Genomic DNA, 21,835 nt, shown 5'->3' with positions numbered 1-21,835 from the left:
CTAACCAAATACGATATGAGACAGGACCCAAGAGATTGCTGGACAAGGACGGAACTGAGAGAAACACTGACAAAAGTCACACACGGTGCCATGAGCTCTAACTGGACTTACAGGGTGGTTAAGCGAGAGTCATGTAAGAAACAGGGGAACTTTAGGAGAAGCTAAAGGACAGGATGGAGGACCTCCAGGAAGGGGAAGTATGCACAGGCAGCACACATCAAGGTGACTGCACCAGCAGTGCCAAGTGCTCCTTAGATTACTAAGGGAACAGTACAAGCACTATCAAATTTGGATATGATACAGTAAGATTAGAATCAACAGGGGCTGGGATGGAGTCTTGGTGCTCTCCCTGGCCAGTAAGAGAATGACTAGGCATCTCAGCATTGCCATGTTGGTATTTGTTCATCCCCACAAGGCTAGTAGGAAAAGGCTGAAGTTCACTTTCATCCCTGCACTTCCATGACACTTTCACAATGTCAACAGAGCAGAATGTTAAGTCCTATGACTCCATTCATCCTTAATATGTAAAAACAATTTCCAGAATATTCTTGGGGACAAAATGACCTATTTCCTGTCTGCTCTAGAGAATGTCATCAAGCTACAGTACTATGGAAAAAAAGATTATTTTGTTTTGTATTGGGCTCTCCATGATAATTTCCAGGAAATATTTGGATTAATGCTGACATCCTTTTTCACAAGGAACTAAATCCTTTGACATTTGGAACATAATTTCAGCAGCCTTTGAAAAAGACGGGAGAAATGGTAAAACCTGGAAGTGCAAGACTAACAACATCTGAATAAAATTATTCTATATCCACCAAATAAATATTCATCAAATAAATGATAATTAAACAAGTAAATCTATGGTAAACACTAATAAGAAGTTTCATGGATGCTGGATTCACCACATAGAAGACTTTCAGAAAACCATGAGAAGTGTAGATGACGCGTATTTAGTTTCAGTTTATAATGTATTTTAAGCACAGTTTTTTTTTATTTACAGTGTGGTTGTGGAAGAAAGTCTCAAACATGTAAATTGAAATGCACATCAATATCAATGCCCTTAGTTCTATAATTCTTCATTGATTTATTTGATTTTACATGACTGAAATTTATCTGTAATTCTGCATTGCAACTCAAGTGAGCAGTCAGAAATCTCCCAATCATCTTCAAAATGATAAAAGGAAAAAAGGTCAATAAAAAGCACTTTTAACAAAGAAGATTGAACTTATTTTTTTAAAATCCTGCTATATATTTTGCATTTTAATAGAAAGTCTTTGCATGTCTGACCTGTTTCCACACATCTGAGAGTGTAACGTGCCCTAATGCCTTGAGAGTTGGACTGGATGATCTCTAAAGGTCCCTTCTGACCCTTCCATTCTATGATTCTAATATTCTTCAACAGAGTACCCCAAGAGCATGTACCACTGTTAAAATATCAACTGAAAAGTAAAAAAAAAAGTCAGAGCAGCAGCCACTGAAAATTACCCCTACCAGCCACCACACAATTATTTTCAGAGAGACTTATGGCCACTGTTCTATTGACTCACTCTAGAAATGACATATATCCTTTGCTAGACTACAGATGCAATGAAAAGTTCATGCATCTGGTAACTCAGAGAATATATTCTGTTTCTCTTTGGAATTAAATATTTGCTCCACAATACTTTATCAGCTTTTCATCAGATTGTCACCGTTCAGACAAATGCTGTGTTTCATTCTTTTATCAAGAAACTGTCACTATTTAGTTTTTAGTGTGATAACGTCTTCTGTGTAATCATCATACAAAAACCAAGTTACACTGTTTTGTGGCATTCAGTCTGAAAAAACGGAAGTGTTTTACTACATAACAGGTAGCACTGCATTCTGCATAACTGACTGCATTGGTAATCTATCACTATTGACCTATTGATACACTCACTGAAACATGCCACATAATTCTGAGTCCTGAAGCCGACATCTCTCAAAAATCTGATACCAAAGTAGCAGGAAAAACAATATGACAGGCTATGAAGTCCCAGAGACCTTCACTAATTACATGTCTGCAACTTCATGAAAATAAACTTTAATTATAGATGGCTGGAAAAAAATGAGTAAAGATTATATTACACAATTACAAAAAAAAAAAAACACACTGCAACCCAAGAGTATCAAACATATTTGAGCAAATTCCTACAACTTGGCAAAACAATTGAAGATACTGAAAAATTGTCTCTACTGTGTAAAGACCGTATTCTTCAGGAATGTGTGGAGAGTCACAGATGTGGTTCCATATCAGAACAACCTACCAGGACATAACACAGCACACTCAATGAACCATCACTGTTAGTTGACTCAGGACTGCCAGAGAAAGAAATGTTTAAAAAAACCGCAACTGTTCACAACTTCTTTTCTCACTTCTCTACTTACTCCTGCACTGTGTGCTCACCTTCTAGTAGACAGTACAGAATACAAAGCAGGCTCAGTTTCCACTCTGCAATGCCAAGCGGTTGCTCACTTCCCAGAAGATTAAGATATAATCACATGGAAAATACTGAGGAGCATAATTGCTATCTAAGAGCATTTCCTAGATGAGGCGTCTGGCCACACTCAGAAGAAAACTGGGTGCACCTCATCTGCTCTGTGAATTCCCACTCTGAAACAAGCACTAGGTGTGCAACAACCATGGTACCATTCGGAAAGAAACCTTCCCATCTTCTGGATACCTTAGGAAATCAAGATAGCAAGGTATATTGCAGAGCTCTCAGGCCACAGTCTATGTGCAGCAACCTGACCGGTATTATGCTAAAACCCTAAGTAAGCAGAAGCATGTGAATGAAAAAGCCTTCCTTCTACAAAACAGAGCAACTAAATGTTTGCAGATGCAACCCTCTACCAGAAAGCTCACGTACAAAGAAAAGGTTTTTAAGTCTGCTACTGCACCCAGCCAACAGATTGCATTCTACATCCATGTAAGTGCTGGAGCCACAGAGATCTGGGATCCAAATTTGGCCAATTTTCCAACCCTGGGTGCCTTGCTGCAGTATTAAGTCTTTCATCTTGCCTTCTACTGTAAATGGTAAACAATCTCATTATGGTTTTCCCATTCACCCCAGCCATAATTTACCAGGGCAATGCCATTTTAAACCAACTCATAGTTATCTGACTTTACCATAACTGCTTTCTTTTTTAATGAGAACTAGCAGCTGTCTATAAATCCAGACTACAGAATCAGAGACTGCACAATAAGAGCTTTCACAGTTACTGATATCAATGTCTTGGGGGTTAACAAAGCAGCAAGCAACTTTAACTGTTTTTCATTTTACTCTTTGCTATAGGTACTGCTTCTTAACATTCTTACTGCAACTTACCAAAATTTCTCTTTGTTCTTCCAGATTTTTTAAAAAGTTTGAAAATTCATGAAGTGATGCATCTGTAATAAAAAAGCAGAAAAACGTTTAATCAGGTCACATGAGAAAATATAACCATGTACAGTAATTTCTTACTTACCTATGTATCTTTCATCATCTGTCTCTGCATCCCCAATGAATTCAAATTTAAAGTCTCTCAGAGAATGGGCAAATTTTCTCTGGGCTGATGAAAGGTCTGCAAGGAAAGAAAACACAGATTGAAGGTTAAGGAATCATTTTATGGAGGGCTGTAAGATTCCTCATACTCCTAGAATCATCAACTTCTACAAGAAACACTTAACACAGGCCTGGCTAAGGACATTACAAGACATCCAATATCGTCTAAGCCTCTTCTGATTCCCTCTGGAAATTTATTGCACAGTTTTCCTTCTGCAAGGCTATATAGTAGAATCCAAGTGTTACCATGTGCACAGTATTAGACCTATTCTTATGTTTTAAAACTATAACACAATTTAGGGCACAAGACATCCAAACAGATCTGTAACTACAAAAGTTTAAGGCATAACACTTAGAGTAAGTTGTGCCAGTTGTCTTGCTCTGCTAAACTAAGTTTACTAGTGTATTTGTCAGCACAAATATATAGATAGCTCCTTAATATAGATAGCTCTGCCTGTGAAACATTTATGCATAAAACAAAGTTTAAAGAATTGCTGCCCTGCAAGTGGAAATTCCACAGATTTAAACTGTGTCAAAAGTTAGTTGTTAAATGCAAAGCCTTACAATTAATTTTATGTAACAACAGTATTGAAACATTCCTAAAACATTCTTTCTCCAACCCAATTTTTACTTATTAGTGTTTCACAGTTTGAGATCAGAGGGCTGAACTCTTACATTCCTTAGGAAGTAATCAGTCTCTAGATTCAGACACATTATCATCATCATAAACCCTTATTAAGATTTATAAAGCTGTAAATAAGCAGTGTACACACACTTTTCTGCTGTGCTGACTGATGTGGGTTGGGAATGCCATGAGTTCTGGATGGACGGAATTGCTCAACAGAAAAAAAGATGCACATCCTGGTACACTCCTACTCAGTAGTAAAGGTTTTACTCACATTTTTGTTGTCAGCCAAGGTTAAGGGCAAACAAATATTTAGTTAATCTATAATCTTTTCTTTATCACATGTAGTTCTGAAGGACTAAGAACAACACTTAACAGACCAGCTAAGCATTTTGTTCTTTAATATTAACTGGAGCTAAAAGACTACAGACTTAGGCTTTTCTTGTTGCTCATTTCCTGCATCCAACACTTAATAGGTTTTATCATGTATCATAGTCAAGTATCCTCAGTTCAGCCACTTCAAACAATATCACAAATACTCTACAAACAGCAAGACACAACTTAAAATTTAAAAAAATGCTTTCTCTTCCTTGCCATTCCACATTCCTTCCTTTTCACCCATTTCTCATTAATCCTTTCCTCACCTATTGCGTAACAGCTCATCTCCCTTTTGCAACTGCATTACACCCTGTAAATGTGCCCATCAACACACGAAGCAGCAGGATGCTGCACAGGGTTGAAGGAAGGATAAAAAGGTTGAAGGAAAAAGTAACATAATTCCCATGCAAAAGGAAATATGGGTATTTTAACTAAAATGTCTCATGAGCTAAAAGGTTGTTCATAAAGCAGACAACAAAAGAAACAAGTTCTGCCAGCTATAAAAGGCTTAAATGTGGAAAATAACAAGTTTCTTCAACATGCAATGTTTTGCTTATTTGTGTGCCAGGTCACAACCCAAGGCTAAAAGGGGTTTATTTATGGGAGAATGAGTCCAACAGCACATACTCTTCCAAATTTATTTAATTTTCTAGAATCCGATAATCCCCAGCCAAAGCCCTGTCATATGAGAGCTAGCCCCATGCTAGACGAAAGAGTGGTTTATTACATTTTCTCCCACTCCTAGAGGCAAAAAGAATGACTTTATGGGTAAAGAAGAGCCACAGAAACCTGGCTATATAATCTACACTTAGGAAAACAGACAATGGAATAGGAATAGATTTTCTGATGGATTTTAAGAACTTGGCACTTTCAGCAACAGTGAGAAGTCACTGGAGCAAAATTAAGAAAAAAAAAAAAAAACCCAAGATGTAACTGGGAAGGAACAAACCTTCTGACCGGGGGAAGACCACTCCAGTCATTTGGTTCAACAGATTGCTACAATGATCAGAGTCCTAACTGTTGCCAAAATAGATTTTTTTTAATCCTGCTTAGTCAGCAGATGTAAAGTACAAGATTCATCTTACAATGTTTATATATCACTCATTAGTCTTATTTTATTTTAGCTAAATTTACATTTAAAGTTATATACTGTTTTATTTCCCTATGCCCAAATAGCATTGGTCCAACGTCAAGTTAGCACCTCACTGGGCGGAACCACTGGTTCCCAGCTATTCAAAGAAATAGAAGAGTCTCTGGTCTGCCTCTTGCTGAACTAAAAGAAACAAAACTGAGTATCAAGCACAGATAGAGGAAAACTTCCTCAAAGAGTCAGAGCAAGAATACAGAACTCTATTTGCTACAGCACAGGAAAAAATACAAGGATATTGGCTAGACTCAAAAAGATAACATAGCCCTGTGTTGGACTTTCTTGTCACCTCACAAACTATGGCCAAAGGGAGATCCTCTGCAGTTAAATCTACCATTGTGGGATATCCAGGTCAAAACAAGACACTTGAGACCATTTGTGCTCAAATCTTCTACTGTGGGACAAACAGTATGAAACTGTTTCAGCCTTTACCCTGATAAATTCCACATATCCTACAGTATATACACAGATGTTCACATAATTATACACATTTATTAACTTCTGTAAAAACAAACTAGATGCTGATATCGTCATAAGTACTATAATCTTTTACTATTGTGTTACAATTTAAGTGCTGAGCTTTGTTGCTTAAGTTAGAAATTTCATAAAAGTAACTTGGCTTTCTTCCATCCTGTGACAGAAGAAATTTACTACAGAAAAATTAATAGGCTGGCACTGACAGGTACATCCCAGTATTGTTCCACATCAGCACTAGAGCCTGCAAGACCAGTATGTGGTATATAATAAACTGTAACCATACATGGATTCCAGCTACATACATTAGAATAAGACAGCACATGAGTATGGTATTTATCAGTATAGCCAAGCTATGTTATTATCTGAATAATGCCAAAGACTACAAAAAAACCAAACCAAACCAACAACAAAACAGAGAGTAATTGTTTTCTGCCCTTTAATCTCCACATTCCACACAGTAACACCAAATGGAAAGACATAGGAAACAGTAACAGGGTTGTTACTTGTTGAAAGCTGCTGCTATCATTTAAAGGAAGGAACAGGGTATTCAAGATAAGAGTGTTTATCAACCAAACACTACCACTTTTTCTTGAAAAAAAAAAGTGATCCTGGCAAATCCATAAGGCAGAGTTATTTCAAATAATCACTTTCTTAAAACACTAAAAGAAACAAAGTATTTGTCAAACGTTTTGACCAAAAGACTGATGAGAAAGACAGACACATTTCCAAAGAGAGAAGGGAGGAACACAACAATACCAGGGCTTTTAATTTTCTCTCTTTCTTAATGTTCATATCAGTACACAGTATTTTTTTAATGTTTGAATGTAACCACTTAAATACACACCAGAAGAAACGGGAGCAGCCACCAGCTCCCACACTTGGCTCTGGAACACTTCAGTAAGAAGCATTCCCATCAGTTTGTCCTATGCCAGATGCGCTGCTGGTGCCTCACGCAAATACCTCTATATTTTTCCATTTACATTTGGAGGAAAATATTTTTGTTCCTTATCTGAGTTGAGGCAAGCCAACATGACACCATTAGTTCCTAGGTAGGGGTCAGTTCTCATTTACAGCAGCAGACTCCACTCACTGTCTTTAAGACTGTACTAAGACTGTTAGTCACCTAAACAAAAACTCTTGCATGAAACAAGGCAACATTGCTTCCTAAGGCTATCCTAGATCTCTTTTGCATGACAGAATGACCTGCTTGTAACAGCCTTTGGTATTAGTGTTAATATTTTTCTACAGCATAACATAAACTTCTACACCAAGCTTCATTTTTACTGTATCATGATTATTCTTTAAAAACTGGAATTATATCACCATTTCTCATCCCTAACTACAAATCTCATTGACACTAACAAATATGCTCCAGGAATGACAGATTTCTAGGCTTTATTTAATATAGGTTAAAATTGTGTGGTCTCATTAAACAATACTCTCCTCAAAAGACTAAAAGGTCAACAAATACTTAGACTTAAGTATCAAGATCATCTTCAAGCTATGAAACTACATTCAAAACTAGTATTAGACTTCTCAATCTATTTTCCTTGCAGTAGGCCAAGATCAGGCAAGTCATACACCACTGTGAAACAGGTAAGGACAAGCTGAGCGTCAGCCTCTCCTCTCATCTTCCCAGGCATCAATCTCTCTTGTAAGATCTAATGAAGCTCCTTTAGAGGAACAGAATACTTAAAATACTTTATCCAAGAGCTGCAATATGGTTTTGTGCAAAATGCTGTACAAGTCATGTGCCATCTCAGTGCTTACAAAAGTAACTCACTGTTTCTCGTGTCCACTTTAGGGAGGTGAACAATGCATCTAATAAAATTAATTTTACTGAGAACATGAACAAGATTTAGTTATTAACTTAGTCAGGTGGATAAACAGAATTTACTTATCAACTTAGCAGATGCAAGCCATGTGGCAGTTCAAAGCACGGACTTGTTCCAATTCTCTAAAACCAAATAAATCTTTTACTACTCATTTTTATCTGGTAAGTATACGGAAAGGATCATCAAAATACAATAAAATTACAATAAAGCTAAAATACAAAGTTATTCTGTCCCCTCCAAAACCAGAATGGAAATCAAATTCAAAGACTAAAAGGATAGTTCTGTTTTGACAATGCCATGTTACCCATAGCAACACAGGAGTTTCTCAAAGCGTAATAAATTTGGGTATGAGGATTGAAAATCAACTCATTACTGACTTGTCAAGTAATTCCACTTCTCCCACTTCAGTATAATATAGTGTAAGCATATTTGGAGCCCTCCAGACCTTTAAAACAAATAAGAAAACCCACAACCTCTCACCATTTCAGCTTAATTCAACTAGGAACACAGCACCCTGCTGCTCACCCAAAGGCGCCTTCCTAGAAACAGCTCTGGAGCATCCAGCAGTTGACAGTCCCACATCCTCCACTGAGCGAAATGCTATGAAAAAGAGTAAGAGCTAGCAAACAGGAGCAGCAATATTTTAGGAAGAGTTTTTCAAATTTTATCATGGAAGAGGTTTTGTTACCAAAATTGGGTTTTTTTAAAAAAAGTCTACTCCTTGCATTTCAGTATCAAACAGAAAAGAAGGAAATTGCAAGAATGAAATATAAACCAAACAACTCTAAAGTAATTTTTATGTAAATACAATAAATTAATATCCATTTTAGGAATTTTTTCTCTAATGGAATTTTTCTTTTTAACTTTCACAGATAGGAATTCATATCATTCTTCTGTTACACTGGAAGTCCAAATTTTGTCACAACTCTCCCAGCTAATGACAATGGGAAGTGAACATCTGGAAGCCAAAAAAGAAGAGCAATATTCTTATCATCCAGTCTATAAAAAGGAGAAAGCCTAATATTGGGGAAATTAATATCATTCTTCAGAACAGTGCCTCTGTTAGGAACTGACTGGTCTTAAATGTTTCTTCCACATTTTTTGACATTACCTATTGTCAGTTTTGTGCATGCTGGGGGTCAATAATCGTAGCGGAATTATGTGACAAGTAAAAACAGGCTATTTAGCCTGAACAAGTCACATGTAAATGGCATGAAAGATATATTCTAACCTCTTCACTTCTAAAGAGAATCACCCAGTTCTTGCAAGGCAAGTTACTTCTGTCACATTTAATGATTTTCTTTCAAATGTATAATTCCATAGTTTAAATGTCACATTCTCCATATTGATAAAAATAAAGAAGGAATCTTTCACATCTTAGTAGAGAAGCTAATTTTCACAGATTTACAAAAGGTTTTAGATGACATAACCCCAAACCATTGTTTTCTCCTATAGAAAGTCTGCAGCATAACAACATAAATATCATTTTATGTACCTTCTCTAGTTCTCCAACTTTTACCAGTGAAAGCAGACTTAACTCATTTCTCCTCTTTCAACTTTTGCAAGTTCCAGGGTGAAAACTCAACATCCCCTCAAATCAAGAGACAACTAACTAACATGTTAACTACTATATATTAAGTAGCACAAAGTAGCGTTTTATGCTGCTATGGGCAACCTGCCAAATCCTGCTGGTTTTGTTCCTCAACTGTACCACACCTTCTTGGGTTCTGGTTATTTTTCTTTATAGTTGAATGTTTGAAATCAGTGAGCTGGCAGCCCTACTCCACCCAGCCAAGAGTATTTTCCTCTTTGCACCACAGACATCAGGTGAAACAGCATGTTTAGAATCTCAGCAGAAACTGGGGCTCTCCTAGAGCATCTCCAACAGCTCTTGCAAAAAACTGCACTCCTCTGACAACTCAGATGGTAACTAAATCTTTCAGGTTTGTTCTTCACAAATACAATGTAATTCATGAAAGAAAAAGATCATCTGCATCCCTGGCCCTACAACCCTGACAATAAACTTGCAAGCTTCAGAAGCAAGTTTAACTGAAGAAACACTCCTGCAACTACCCTGACATAAGACCTGTAACCTAAAGACTCTGTGGAAGCATCAGGCAACTGCAATGGAAGTTCTGTGGAGTACCACAAAGATAATTTATCTTCAAAGGAATCATAACTATCTTCCTGGAGAATAAACTATCATGGAGGATCCTCACAACCTCCACGTCTTTGACAACAAAACAGATCAAAAGAAGTAGTAAATATGAAAGTAAGGACTAAGAAATCCAAATTTGCAATGTAGAAAATTATGAGAGTATTCCACCCAATTCACACGGTTCTCAAAGGTAAAAACTAACAGCTCAGGACTTGCTGCAAAGATTTCCGTATATCACACCAAATGGCAGCAAGATAGACACCAATGTCATGCATATAATATTCTCCCAAACAAAAACTCTGCATCAATCCAGAACGGTTTGAATACATAATAGCAAAATAGTACCATCAAAGCAGGCACAAGTAGCACAGACCTGGGAACTGCCTTTCAAAAGTAACTAAGAAAGTATGAGATGAAAATATTCCTTTTCAGAGATGAGGAGCTTACTATTTTTAATATAAGGACATACAAATTCAGAAGGCAAGATTATAATTTTAGTTGTGAATTTTCTAGAAGACATTTAAAATTGACTTAACTCTTACGAAAGACCACACTGATCATCAAATGGAATATAAATTTCGAGATGTTATATTCTTCAATTCAAATTCTTTTCAAATATCACAGATTTAAAGGCCCTCTCAGTGGTTATTCATGGTTTCTTTACTCATATATTCTACAGGATGCCTACGTTCATGTTTCACAAACCATTTATACCCAAAATGAAGCTGCTGATGTCTCAAAAAGAATTTGCAAACAAGCATGAGGGTTCAGTAGCAAGTAAATCAGAACACCATAATATTCAAGGACGAAAATTTGTGCTAGGTAACTGCAAACACTCTACTCAAGTGGGAAACATTGTAAAAGAAATAAAGCAATTACAGTAAAGAATGTGTTTATTGTACAGATACTTATCCAACATCAGCATCCTGAATGTTTTAATTCTGGAGTATTGCTTTCTTTCCCAGACAGTAACTATAATGTTTACATAAAGTAGAATACGTTGTGTTGAAATATTACTTTGATTGCAAAAGAAGAGACCAATTCACTGTTGGGAAGAAGCTCAGTTTTGCCATTATATTCTCCAATTTACAAAAGAGATTTGTGGTTGGCGAGAAAGTGGAAAACAAAGCATTAATTCCTCACAGCTCATTTTAAATGACATATTCTCTGAACTCAGAGCACTTCACTTTTCAAAGCCAAATAATTAACAGGATAAGTCTACCCAATTTCTTCAGTCATTAAAATTCACTTATGGCAGTCAGGTGAAGTTTTTACATCAACACCTGACCCATCACCAGAGCACTGAGATTTCCCCCTTCCAAGAAAGACGGCTGACTTCATTTTTTGAAGTCTTGTCTTAGAAAGCATGCATGCAACTGAAACAATGTAGTTGAGAGAGTGGAAGGGGGAGTACAGGTCAGTTCTGGATGAGGTCACAGCAAACACACCAGCTTGCAAGTTTTTACATGCTGCATCCATTCCTGTTGAGCATGAACATCACATTAGAGAGTTCACATTCAATAAGTAGTTTTAGCAAGATCTTTTTATTCTCCACAGCAGCAAGCAAGGAAGGAAAAAAACACAACCTTTTCCTACAGTTGGTAGCTAAATGAATCCTGAACAGGATTTCATGTATTAAAGGCCCTTTTCCAGACAGAATTCTCTGCTTGCTTAGTTCCAACCATCTGCAAAGAATCCAAGTGCTAGTGCTTTTCACAAGAAGTCAGAAGACAACTCTATAATGGGAAACGGGCAGCCAAAACACATTGTAGCCCCCTCCCTAATGAAAGAATGGAGCAAGTATTTTTATCTTTAAAAGCATATGCTGTTCAACTTGCACTTTGAAATGTTCTATAAAGCTGTATATCAAGTCTGAAGATATGTCAACACTAAACATGAAAACCTTTGCGAAAATAAAAAAGCATCATTCACAATGTTTTCTCTCTTCAAAATGGCAGATACCTCAAAACATTGTCACTTGTATGGAACTACTGCCAGTCTGAACATTTGCATATGTAGACAAAAACCAACAAGGAGATCAAATTTGCAAGATGCTGTGATTTTCCACAACACATACCCAAACATGCACTTGCTACACCTGCACACATATAATTAGTGTTACATGAAATGCCTACCAAATACGTTGTCATTAGTAAGATCATAAAAGGTTCAGAAAACAGTTACATTTTTCCCAGTTCCTCTACTCATGAGTCATGACAATTAAGCAAGATCCTTCCAGTAGGCTGAGAAAGACCTTAGATAGTACAGCTTTATTTTCCCAAGTGCAACAAGATCCTAGTGAGAGGATAGAGGAAAAAACAATGAGGAATTGGACAAATGATGAGCTGAGATTTATAATTCAATAAGTTGTGTCTAGGTGCCCAGCCTTTGGGCTATTTACTTAATAAGAGAGTCTATGTGCATTTTGAAAAATACTTGAAAATGTAGTGAATGTCTACACAAAAAAAATCAAACCACAAACAAAACAAAAAATCCAACCACACACAAAAAACAATCAAACACTTAAAATCCAAATTCAAAATGCAGAGAGTAGGAATTCTGGCAAGATTTGCATTAAACTCCTTTTATTGGGGTATAGGCTTTTTTGTCAACTGAATGCAAGCTGGGGTGAATCTTCAGCATCAATAAGGATGGAATGACCACAACAGGCCCCCCAAGAGGGAAGAATTCAAGAAAAACTTTGGTGTAGTGAGACACAGAAATTAAATCAAATTGATTTGACAGAGAGAACAGCTGGCAGCAGCTGTGGTGCAGAGGACAGCTTGTATTTATGTCACATGTATTTTCCAGAAAAAGCACTAGACACCATTACAGCAAGTAGTTAAACTAGATGCCCAAATTAAAAAAAAAGAGAGGTTACACTATTAATTTTTTCAAAACTGTCCAATAAGGATCTATGTGCCAAACAACATAATAGCTGTTAGTCGAAAGGAAATTTTTCTGAAAGCTCTCACATGAGCTGTACCTGGCTAAACCATATTAAAACTGAAGCTTCTAATTAGGTCAGACCAAAACCATATACATACACTACAGAATATTTCAACATCAATGTACTTAATATAAGAGATCTTTGAATAAATAAAACCATCAGAAAGCATTGAAATACATGAAATGTGAAAGTAAACGCTTCCACTCTACTTTCACTGCTCTTTTAAAGTTGTTGCTAAAGGAAGCTCTAACATTCCAGCATCATTTCACCTGCCACGTTCTCTGATTATTACAATATCATTGCCTGGACAGAGGAATAAAGTTATTGCTCCTTCCATCAATAATCACTAACAGAGTCTGACAAGAAATAATTGAATAAATCTAAGTAATTTAGTATATGCCAAAAGAAAAACTTACTCATTTCTGGTCTGCATAGTTTTGCAATCTTTGAAGTCTATGTGCAAAGAAATCCCATAATCCTTCTGTCAGTTTCATGTCAGAAGTTTTACAAGAGGAGAATGAATTAATCATACAATATCACTATGCATGTAAAAGAGACACGCAGTCAAGACATGCAGTCAAACTTAACTAACTCTGATTAGGAAAAAGCCTTTCACCTTAAAGTCATTAGCACACAAGCATGTGAAAGCCTCACTACTCTGGGATTTCAGTATATCTCTCCAAAATGAATTTACAATCTGGATCTCAGTGGCAACTGCTTCCCAAACCAAAGATTAGTAAATAATTAAAAAAAAAAAACAATTTAGGGTAGCTGAAAGCAACAACCATACTTTCATAAGAAGCACAAGGCATGAAAGAAACAACTTTCAGTCCTACACAGCTACACCAATATAACTTACAAGCAGAAAACAAAGCCATTTATTTAGTCTTCTAATGCAATTTTTCACCTTTCATTCCCTTCTCAAACACAAGAAAGACTTACAGTATATAACTATAAGTAGGACATATACATATAAGTAAGAATCCCTTTTAGATTACATCCTTTATAATTTGCCACAAAAATTAACTTAAATTTATTATCTCAGTTTTAAAGTCAAGCTGGTTTTGTTTATGAATGAGAGCAACGTGTATAAATACCAGTCTACATAACCTTTTTTTATTTTTCCATAACTTAACTGTTTTAGCTGCATTACTATGCACTCTACATTTCTGACATAAAGTGCTCTCACAAGAGAGAAGATAACACAGCTTCTTGCATAACTCAAACTATAGAGCAGAAGTATTCATAACCTTCCTTAGAAACAACCATGTATTTCCTGCACTGGAAGTGACTATTCTCATCCCTTTGACAATGAGTTGAACACTTTATATAACTGAGTAGGAGTACAGAACTTCTGTACTTGTTTCAGTCATAAGTTTGAGTTTCACTGATGGCAGCTGAGGAAAAAAAAGAGTGAGCCAGCATTCCCAAAAAGAAAGTTGTTGTATAAAATGTTTGGATTTGTGAAGTTTCTATTACCATTTCTGGGGTTGAGGCATTACTAAGCTTCAGAGAATTTGTTTATAGAAGAGCAAGTATTGACTTTTGCTTTGCTTCTTGTCCCTGGACCTAGCAATAACAGTTTATAATCAACTACTCTCCCTGCTTATCATCAGCCAAAGGATCCACAACTCTGCCTTGCTAGCCCAGAGGTATTCAGCATATTCAGAGCTTTAACTGCACATGCCAGAGCAAGTGAAAACTGGACAAAATAGGAGCAGAAGACTAAAGTTGACCCACGACTGACCAAAAATCATTTTATATTAAAAACCTAAGAGTGGGTTCCCTTCTCCAAAACAACATTTAAAAAATCTCATGCTACCAGCCTAACTGCTCAAATGAGGAGTTGTTTGGACACTGACAATCTGTGTTATAAAACCACAGAAAGATTTAGGATCAAGACCAATCATAAATCTGCCAAGTCCACCATTAAACCATATCCCTAAGTGCCACATATACATGTGTTTTTAATACCTCTAGGGATAGTGACTCAGCCACTTCACCGGGCAACATGTTTGAATGCTTGACAATCCTTTCAGTGAAGAAATTTTTCTTAATATCCAACCTAAACCAGCCCCCGGTGTAACTGGAAGCTATTTCCTGTTGTCCTATCAGTTGTTACTTGGTAGAAGAGATCCACTTCCATCTTGTTACAACCTCCTTGAGGGTACCTGTAGAGAGAGAGAGATAAGGCCTCAGCCTCCTCTCCAGGCTGAACAGCTCAGGGAACTGTTCCAGTTGTTATATGCTGCCATAACAGTTTGCAGCCTCTCTGTTTTAGAGACTGATTTTTTTTCCCCCTCTATTTTTAGTACTTTCTTTCAAGGAGAAAAAATAAAATTAGATGGGACAATACCCTGGCTGGTAGAAGGAATCCCTTTCTCTTTTTCCAAAGCTCTCTAATGAGCAAAGTGACAAGAATGGTCTTAGAGCAGGATATAGATTCCTGAAAGCATGTAGAAGTATATAAGGGAGATTGGTTAATGTTGCTACAGAGTTAGTTATAAACACTAGAAAGAACCCAGTCCTCGTGATGGAGGGGATTTAAAAAAAAAAAAAAAATATTACTTTTAGTCCTCTCTCTTCTGACTTTTTCCTGTAAGTAAATAAAACAAACCTGTATCTTTCCTAATGCAATACCCCTTGATTTATCATGAGTTTTATATTCCATTGACCCAAAACCTTTAACAAATACTTAGAAAAGTTCCTTATCAGAATACAGAAATTAACAATGAGAAGAATCATCTGAGCAGTGAAGAACACTAATCCCACATTTCAACAGATACGAGAGCGCCCAACTCACTATAAAATATATATTTCCCTTAATTAGACCTTTCAAGCTGGGTCTTTCAGTAGCCCATTCCTTCTCACAGTCAAGAGAAAAAGAAAACCTAAAACTCAGGCTAACGTGAACAAGGCACAGATTTTCCACATATTAAAACTTATAAGCTAATAAGCAAGAAAGAATAGGATATAGCATACTAGTGCAGTCAGGTCACAAGACAGTATCAGTTTTAGCTACAAAGCAATATTTCCCCCCTTAAGTATTTAACAGAGTATTAAAACAGAGTACTAAAAAGGATGCAATATCAAAAGTTACTTTTCCAATGTAAGCCATTGGAACTCTTGTCCTAGAGACCTGAAACAGTGGTATTATCCTCCTCTCAACTCAGAAAGAGAAAACCCAACATAAAGAATTATGAGAACTACTTTAACTAATTTATAGCTAGGGAAACAGTAACTGTAAAGTATTCCCTCGGGTCTTGGTCTCCAGTTTCACCACAACTACGCCCAATCTTGGTCAGCAGAGAACAGGTCAAGGTAAACATCTGAGATACAGAATATAAATTTGGGATTTAATCCTTCCCCGTTTTTCCAAGTGTCACTGTAATCTAAACACCTTAGTTTTAAATAGACACAAGACAAGCACAAGCTGCATGTACATCTATACAGACAGGTATTTTGGTTACACATTCTACTTTGTACATCAGAAAACAAAACCAAAATGAAACAAGAGAAGAAAAAAAAGAAAAATCCACCAGGACACCCTGCAAACACTTCACAGATATTCCCCTTAACAATATCCATTTATTAGCATAGTTGAAAAGTCTGTTCTTTCCCCTGAAGAACCACCAGGAATGAATGCAGTAACTGATTCAGCCACTACACACCGCAGCCCCTGCTCTCAATTGAGAAAGACTGTTTCTGGAATTCTACTATTATTTCCTCACACACAGCTTCAGTTAGATAGCTAGAAGAATCTGTAAAGAACATTTTTTAGCTTTGAGAACAGTTTTCTTTGTGTGTCTGGAGCACTGCTTTTATGAGAACATATCCAAGCAGTTTACACAACAGGTATACATTGTTAAAGAGTAGTAATATGAATGCTCTGTCACATGCATGCTCAAGAGCTACTCAGAACACATGTGTTCAAAAAACAAACATAATTATTAGAATATTGTGAAGCAGCTTTCCCACATCAAGCTTTTGAAAAGCTGGCAGTAGTTTACCGATGAAAGAGAAGAATCTATCACAAGACAAATCAAGTACATTTTCATTTGCTCAAACCTTACTTTGCATAATTCACAGCTTGTTTGCCACAAAGATGATACAGTGCAAAAGAAAGGAGTCAGGAATGCCAATTTTGTATATTGTGCTGCACTGCTGCTTTGTAGTTGTGAGATTAAGCTATGAATAAAATGTCCATTAAAAAAAAAAAAAAAAAAAAATCACAAAATAACCAACATCAAAGCCAACAAAAGGTCTGGACAATGAAGAGCTAGCCTCACTGGATCTACCAAGTACAGAAATAAGGCAGCAAAATACTAGAAATCCTGAAGTGTTCAGTGAATGTGTTTGTTGAGTACAACTAAAAAAAAAAGTTGATCATTTCTGATGGAAGGAGAAGTTTCCAACATAGTCTTAATGATGTAAATCGGAATACTTTCTAAGAAATTGTAGCACATGACCTGCTATCAGACTGTAAAGACAGAAGTGGTCCGCAGCTGGTTCTCAGAACCACAGTGAATAACCTAATCCACTGTACTGGTACTAGCAACTATCCTTCTAGGGTACACTATCTAACACATTGTTTCTATGTTAGGATGAATGAAAGACACATTCAAAAAATCAAGCTTAGTTCCCCTGAAGAAATAAAATCTGAAATAAAAATTGAAGACAAAGTGGCAGTTCATAGCTTCTTGTTTTTTCTTCTGCTCCTCACAAACAAAAGCTCTTAAAGAACATTGCAGAAAACTGCAATATATGAGAAACATCCCATGGCCAACTAACACATTTGCTTTGAAATTCCTCATTAATTTCATTTTCTAGTCCTACACCAAAAAAATCCTACATTAAAAGTTCTTGAATGCATTTTTTCCTTCATTTATCTAATATTTCTTCTCATATACTAATATTATTGCTGAAGCTAGTGAAAAGAACCCTCATTTTTACAAATCAGCTGTGATATTCCAAAATAAAATGGATTCTTAAGCAGCATCAGACTCTAAGTTCATTAGTCAAACTCAGACTACCATTTACTGCCCCTTTGACCTGGCACTTCTCTATGACTTAAAAGAACAAGATGTAATACACGTACACAACCTACAAACAACTCCATGAAAAGCACTCATTCAAGGTCTGGGTTGTTCCAACCTGTTCCATGGCTGTTCTGATTACATCCAGGAAAAAAGTATCGAGAGTCACAGATCATGGCATCTTGCCTCCTTCACAGTTTGTCTATGTACACTACCTCTGCTTTCTCAGACACTTTGTAGGTGAAAGTTTACAGGTAGGCAAAACAGAATCTCTTACAACTGGATAGGAGAGCAGTTACACACCTAGCACCCTCCAGATTTAGAGGAGGAAGATGAGATGTGGATGAAGAAGTTCAGTGGGGCTCAGTAGCATAGGCCAGACCACTCAAATAGCCACAGTAGGTTTGTACTTGCACTAATATCAGAATGATTTTAGGTTAACTGCATTTAAAAAAAAAAAAAAAAAAGCAATATCATGGCAATATTGCTTCTCACTGTCCTGCACAGATGAAGACCACGCTGGCAGGAAAATTTCAGGCTGGTTCAGTTAGAAGCTACCTAACAAAGAACATTACACCTTTAATGACAATTAGCTTCAGTAACTAAGGCTAATATACTTCAGAATTTGCACTTTCAGGATTCATTTGATAAAGCTTTAGAGGAGTATGCTTATGATTCTTCAATTACAGTCCACCAGATATCTAGTAACCTGAAAAACCCATTAGATGTGGTCCATTGGAACTCCATAAAATTATAAGCTCCACTACCTTTCTCTCCAAAAGACCAAGGTCCATGAGAAATTGTAAGGGTTGACACCAGCCAAAACAAATGGGTGTGTGTGTGCAAGTACTTGCATATGCTATAAACTTCATACAATGGGGAAAAAATAGTGTGCACAGACCTGTAATTACCACTTCATTTCATCTTATGATAGGAGTTTTGCAATGCTATTTCAAGAGCAGAAGTGTCCAACCAAGAGAAATGCAATAACCCTGGTTTTACATAGTCATTGACTCTTGTTTACTCTTGCTCTTATTTGTGCTGACAGTTGCTGGAGAAGAAGTATCAAGGATCGCTGCTGGTCAATAATAAAACTCTCCATACCACCATTACAGCTCCAGCTCTCAAGAAGCAAGACATCTATTGGTAAAACTGACTGTAACTGTTGCATTAAAGGTGTTTTTCCAAATTAATTCCAGTAAGGATATTTGCAGCTACACCAGAAATTATTAGTAAGATGCATATTAATACACAAATATTTTGTATGAAACTTCTAGCTTGCATGTCGAGAAGCGTTTTTTTTTACCTATCAACAGAAGTAGAACCCAGAGCCTCTCACTGAACTGCAGAATAGCCTGTTTTGACTACTCAAAGAAATTTTAAATTTTATACAAATGGAAGAATTAAAAAAAAAAAAAAGACAGGATATAGGCACAAACATGGAGAGTACCTGCCTGACTCAACATACAAGTGACTAGTCCTCATTACACATATACATGCACCGCCATATACACAGTGTAATCAATTATATATAATGCTTAAAGCAGATCTTTATGAACCAAACTGTAATAATCAATGCGTAGTTCAAAAGACTGGAATGAGATCATTTTAGAACATTTAGTATTTTCACTTTTTCCAATCTGTAATCTCTTTGTTTCATTATGAACTCTAGAGTGTCACTTTATGTCACTATTCCAGCACTATACTTCAAACCATAGGCACACAGCCTAACAAAGTGCTTGTGGGCTAAAGAATTTCATTTTTTTTTTTTAATTTTCATAACCTAACCATGATCCAAATATAAAAAGAATTTCTCATATAAGGTATTCTGAGAGATACTGCACCCAAGTGTTGCACTGAATGACATCTTGAACTGTACTTGAACCAAAAAATGTAAAAGTAATGTAGCTCCTCTCCTTTCTCCAACAATTAATTCAGGTGAAAGCAGGCTAGCAGCTCTGAAGAGAAGCACACAAAAGTCCAGCTAGCTCCTTAGTGTCCACATTATAAAGTAAAATGAAATACATCTCTTCTCACACAGTCAGTTTACACTTGAAAACTAAACACTGACAATCTGTACTTTCATTAACTGCTGTCTTGTTGATCCTGGAGCATTTAACACATTCAAAAGCCAGAACAAAGTTCAAATCAGGATGATAACCTCTGCACATGTGACTGATGAGTATTTGAGCTGGGGAAAGGCCTGCACACCAAAGAGAAAGAAATCTCTCTGCCCCTGTTCACCAAGCATTTCCAAAAGAAGATCGAGGAAAACATGATTGTATATTTAGTGCAAATAAAAAAAACCCACACCAAACAGTTTGAAACTAAGAATTCACTTCTCAGAGGATGTAACTAGCAGAAATACACACAGAAAAGTTGTTATTCAGTTAGCAGCCCAAATCAGTATTTCTTAAGGCATCTCTAAAAGTTTTTGTATCCATTACTCTCATCCCTGTTAGTGATGTTAAACAAAGATTATATGATGATTTCTAAAAATAAAAGAATAAACTTTTGTTTTAAACACCAACAGAACTGATACATTCTTTTGTAACACAGAGCACATACACATAACACCAACAGGATTTATTTCCCAAGAAAGACCCTGTATTAGAAACATTAAGAGCAATTTAAGGAAAATAGCATGTTCAATGGATATGCCTGATACAAGTGCATCGCTACCTTTGTTTCTGCTACTTCCCCCACCTGAAAACGTAAATTCACAACTAAATAGGGGATCAAGATGCAGATGACCATCCTTTGGTTTGTGTAAATCCTACACGTATGAGAAGAAGGCCACAAAGGACAGACACACAGTGAACATGAAGGATGGGATTCACCGCCTGTATTCTTTTAAAAAACACAAGAGCAAACTGATGTGGCAATATTGAAAGGAAAATGGGATCCAAACATGAAGCCTATCCTACTTCTGGTTAAAGATAAGTCATGAAACCACAGCAAGACGTATACAAAGAATTACTCTGATGACATCATGCTCAGCAGTTGGCAAATGCCATGGACCTTGGTGTCCTGTGCACACACCACATGGCTGAGAGTCCTGTGGCTGGCCGCAGCCTTGTCACAGCACTGGGCTATACCGTCTCCCCAAACCAAACAGGTATCAGTATGCTGCACATTACAAAATGCTCTCAGCATTCTCTTAGCTACAAACTACCTGCCTTGCTTCAATATATGTGTCATGGTTTGAGCATCCCAAACTCAAGGCAGCTGGAGTTAGGCAGGAATTTTGAAAGAGCAAGGAGCAATGACTTCAACGTAGTGAAATGTCCTGAGAATTTTTTTTTTTCAAATGAGAGCGATGGATGTCTACCAGTACTCAAGTACCCTGGCATAAATTGCATTTCAAAGTAGAAATACAGATATTAAATTAGGAAATCTGGCTTCATGAACAAACTGAAAGAACAGGACTCAAGAGGATTTGGTTTACATTCCAGCCCATGTATAGACTTTAACAAAATCACTGACTCACACTGTGCCCCAGCTATTACATGGGAAGGTATCTCAGCCTCTAGGGTATTAGCAAGCTAAAATCTATTAGTGAGTAACATCCTCAGCTATTCAGTTGCTTAAGCCTTACTCTCACCATTTCTGCTATAGGTACCATTGGTACTGTTGGTAACGAAACAGCATATAGTTATTTCA

At 36.7% G+C, this 21,835-nt stretch overlaps 1 protein-coding gene across 1 annotated transcript in view; it reads right to left on the bottom strand.

Annotated features, from left to right (window-relative positions):
• ARHGAP10 (Rho GTPase activating protein 10) overlaps window positions 1–21,835 on the bottom strand; it is a 153,419-nt gene that overhangs the window by 109,092 nt on the left and 22,492 nt on the right. Inside the window, exons 2-3 of the mRNA XM_061993254.1 lie at window positions 3,490–3,585; window positions 3,351–3,412 (exon numbers count right to left, since the gene is read on the bottom strand). Coding sequence (XP_061849238.1) covers window positions 3,351–3,412; window positions 3,490–3,585 — 158 coding nt within the window. The remainder of the gene's footprint in view (window positions 1–3,350; window positions 3,413–3,489; window positions 3,586–21,835) is intronic.

Source organism: Colius striatus, chromosome 3, assembly GCF_028858725.1.
Source record: "Colius striatus isolate bColStr4 chromosome 3, bColStr4.1.hap1, whole genome shotgun sequence".
Lineage (NCBI taxonomy): Eukaryota > Metazoa > Chordata > Aves > Coliiformes > Coliidae > Colius > Colius striatus.
This window is presented reverse-complemented; position numbering and strand designations above follow the sequence as displayed.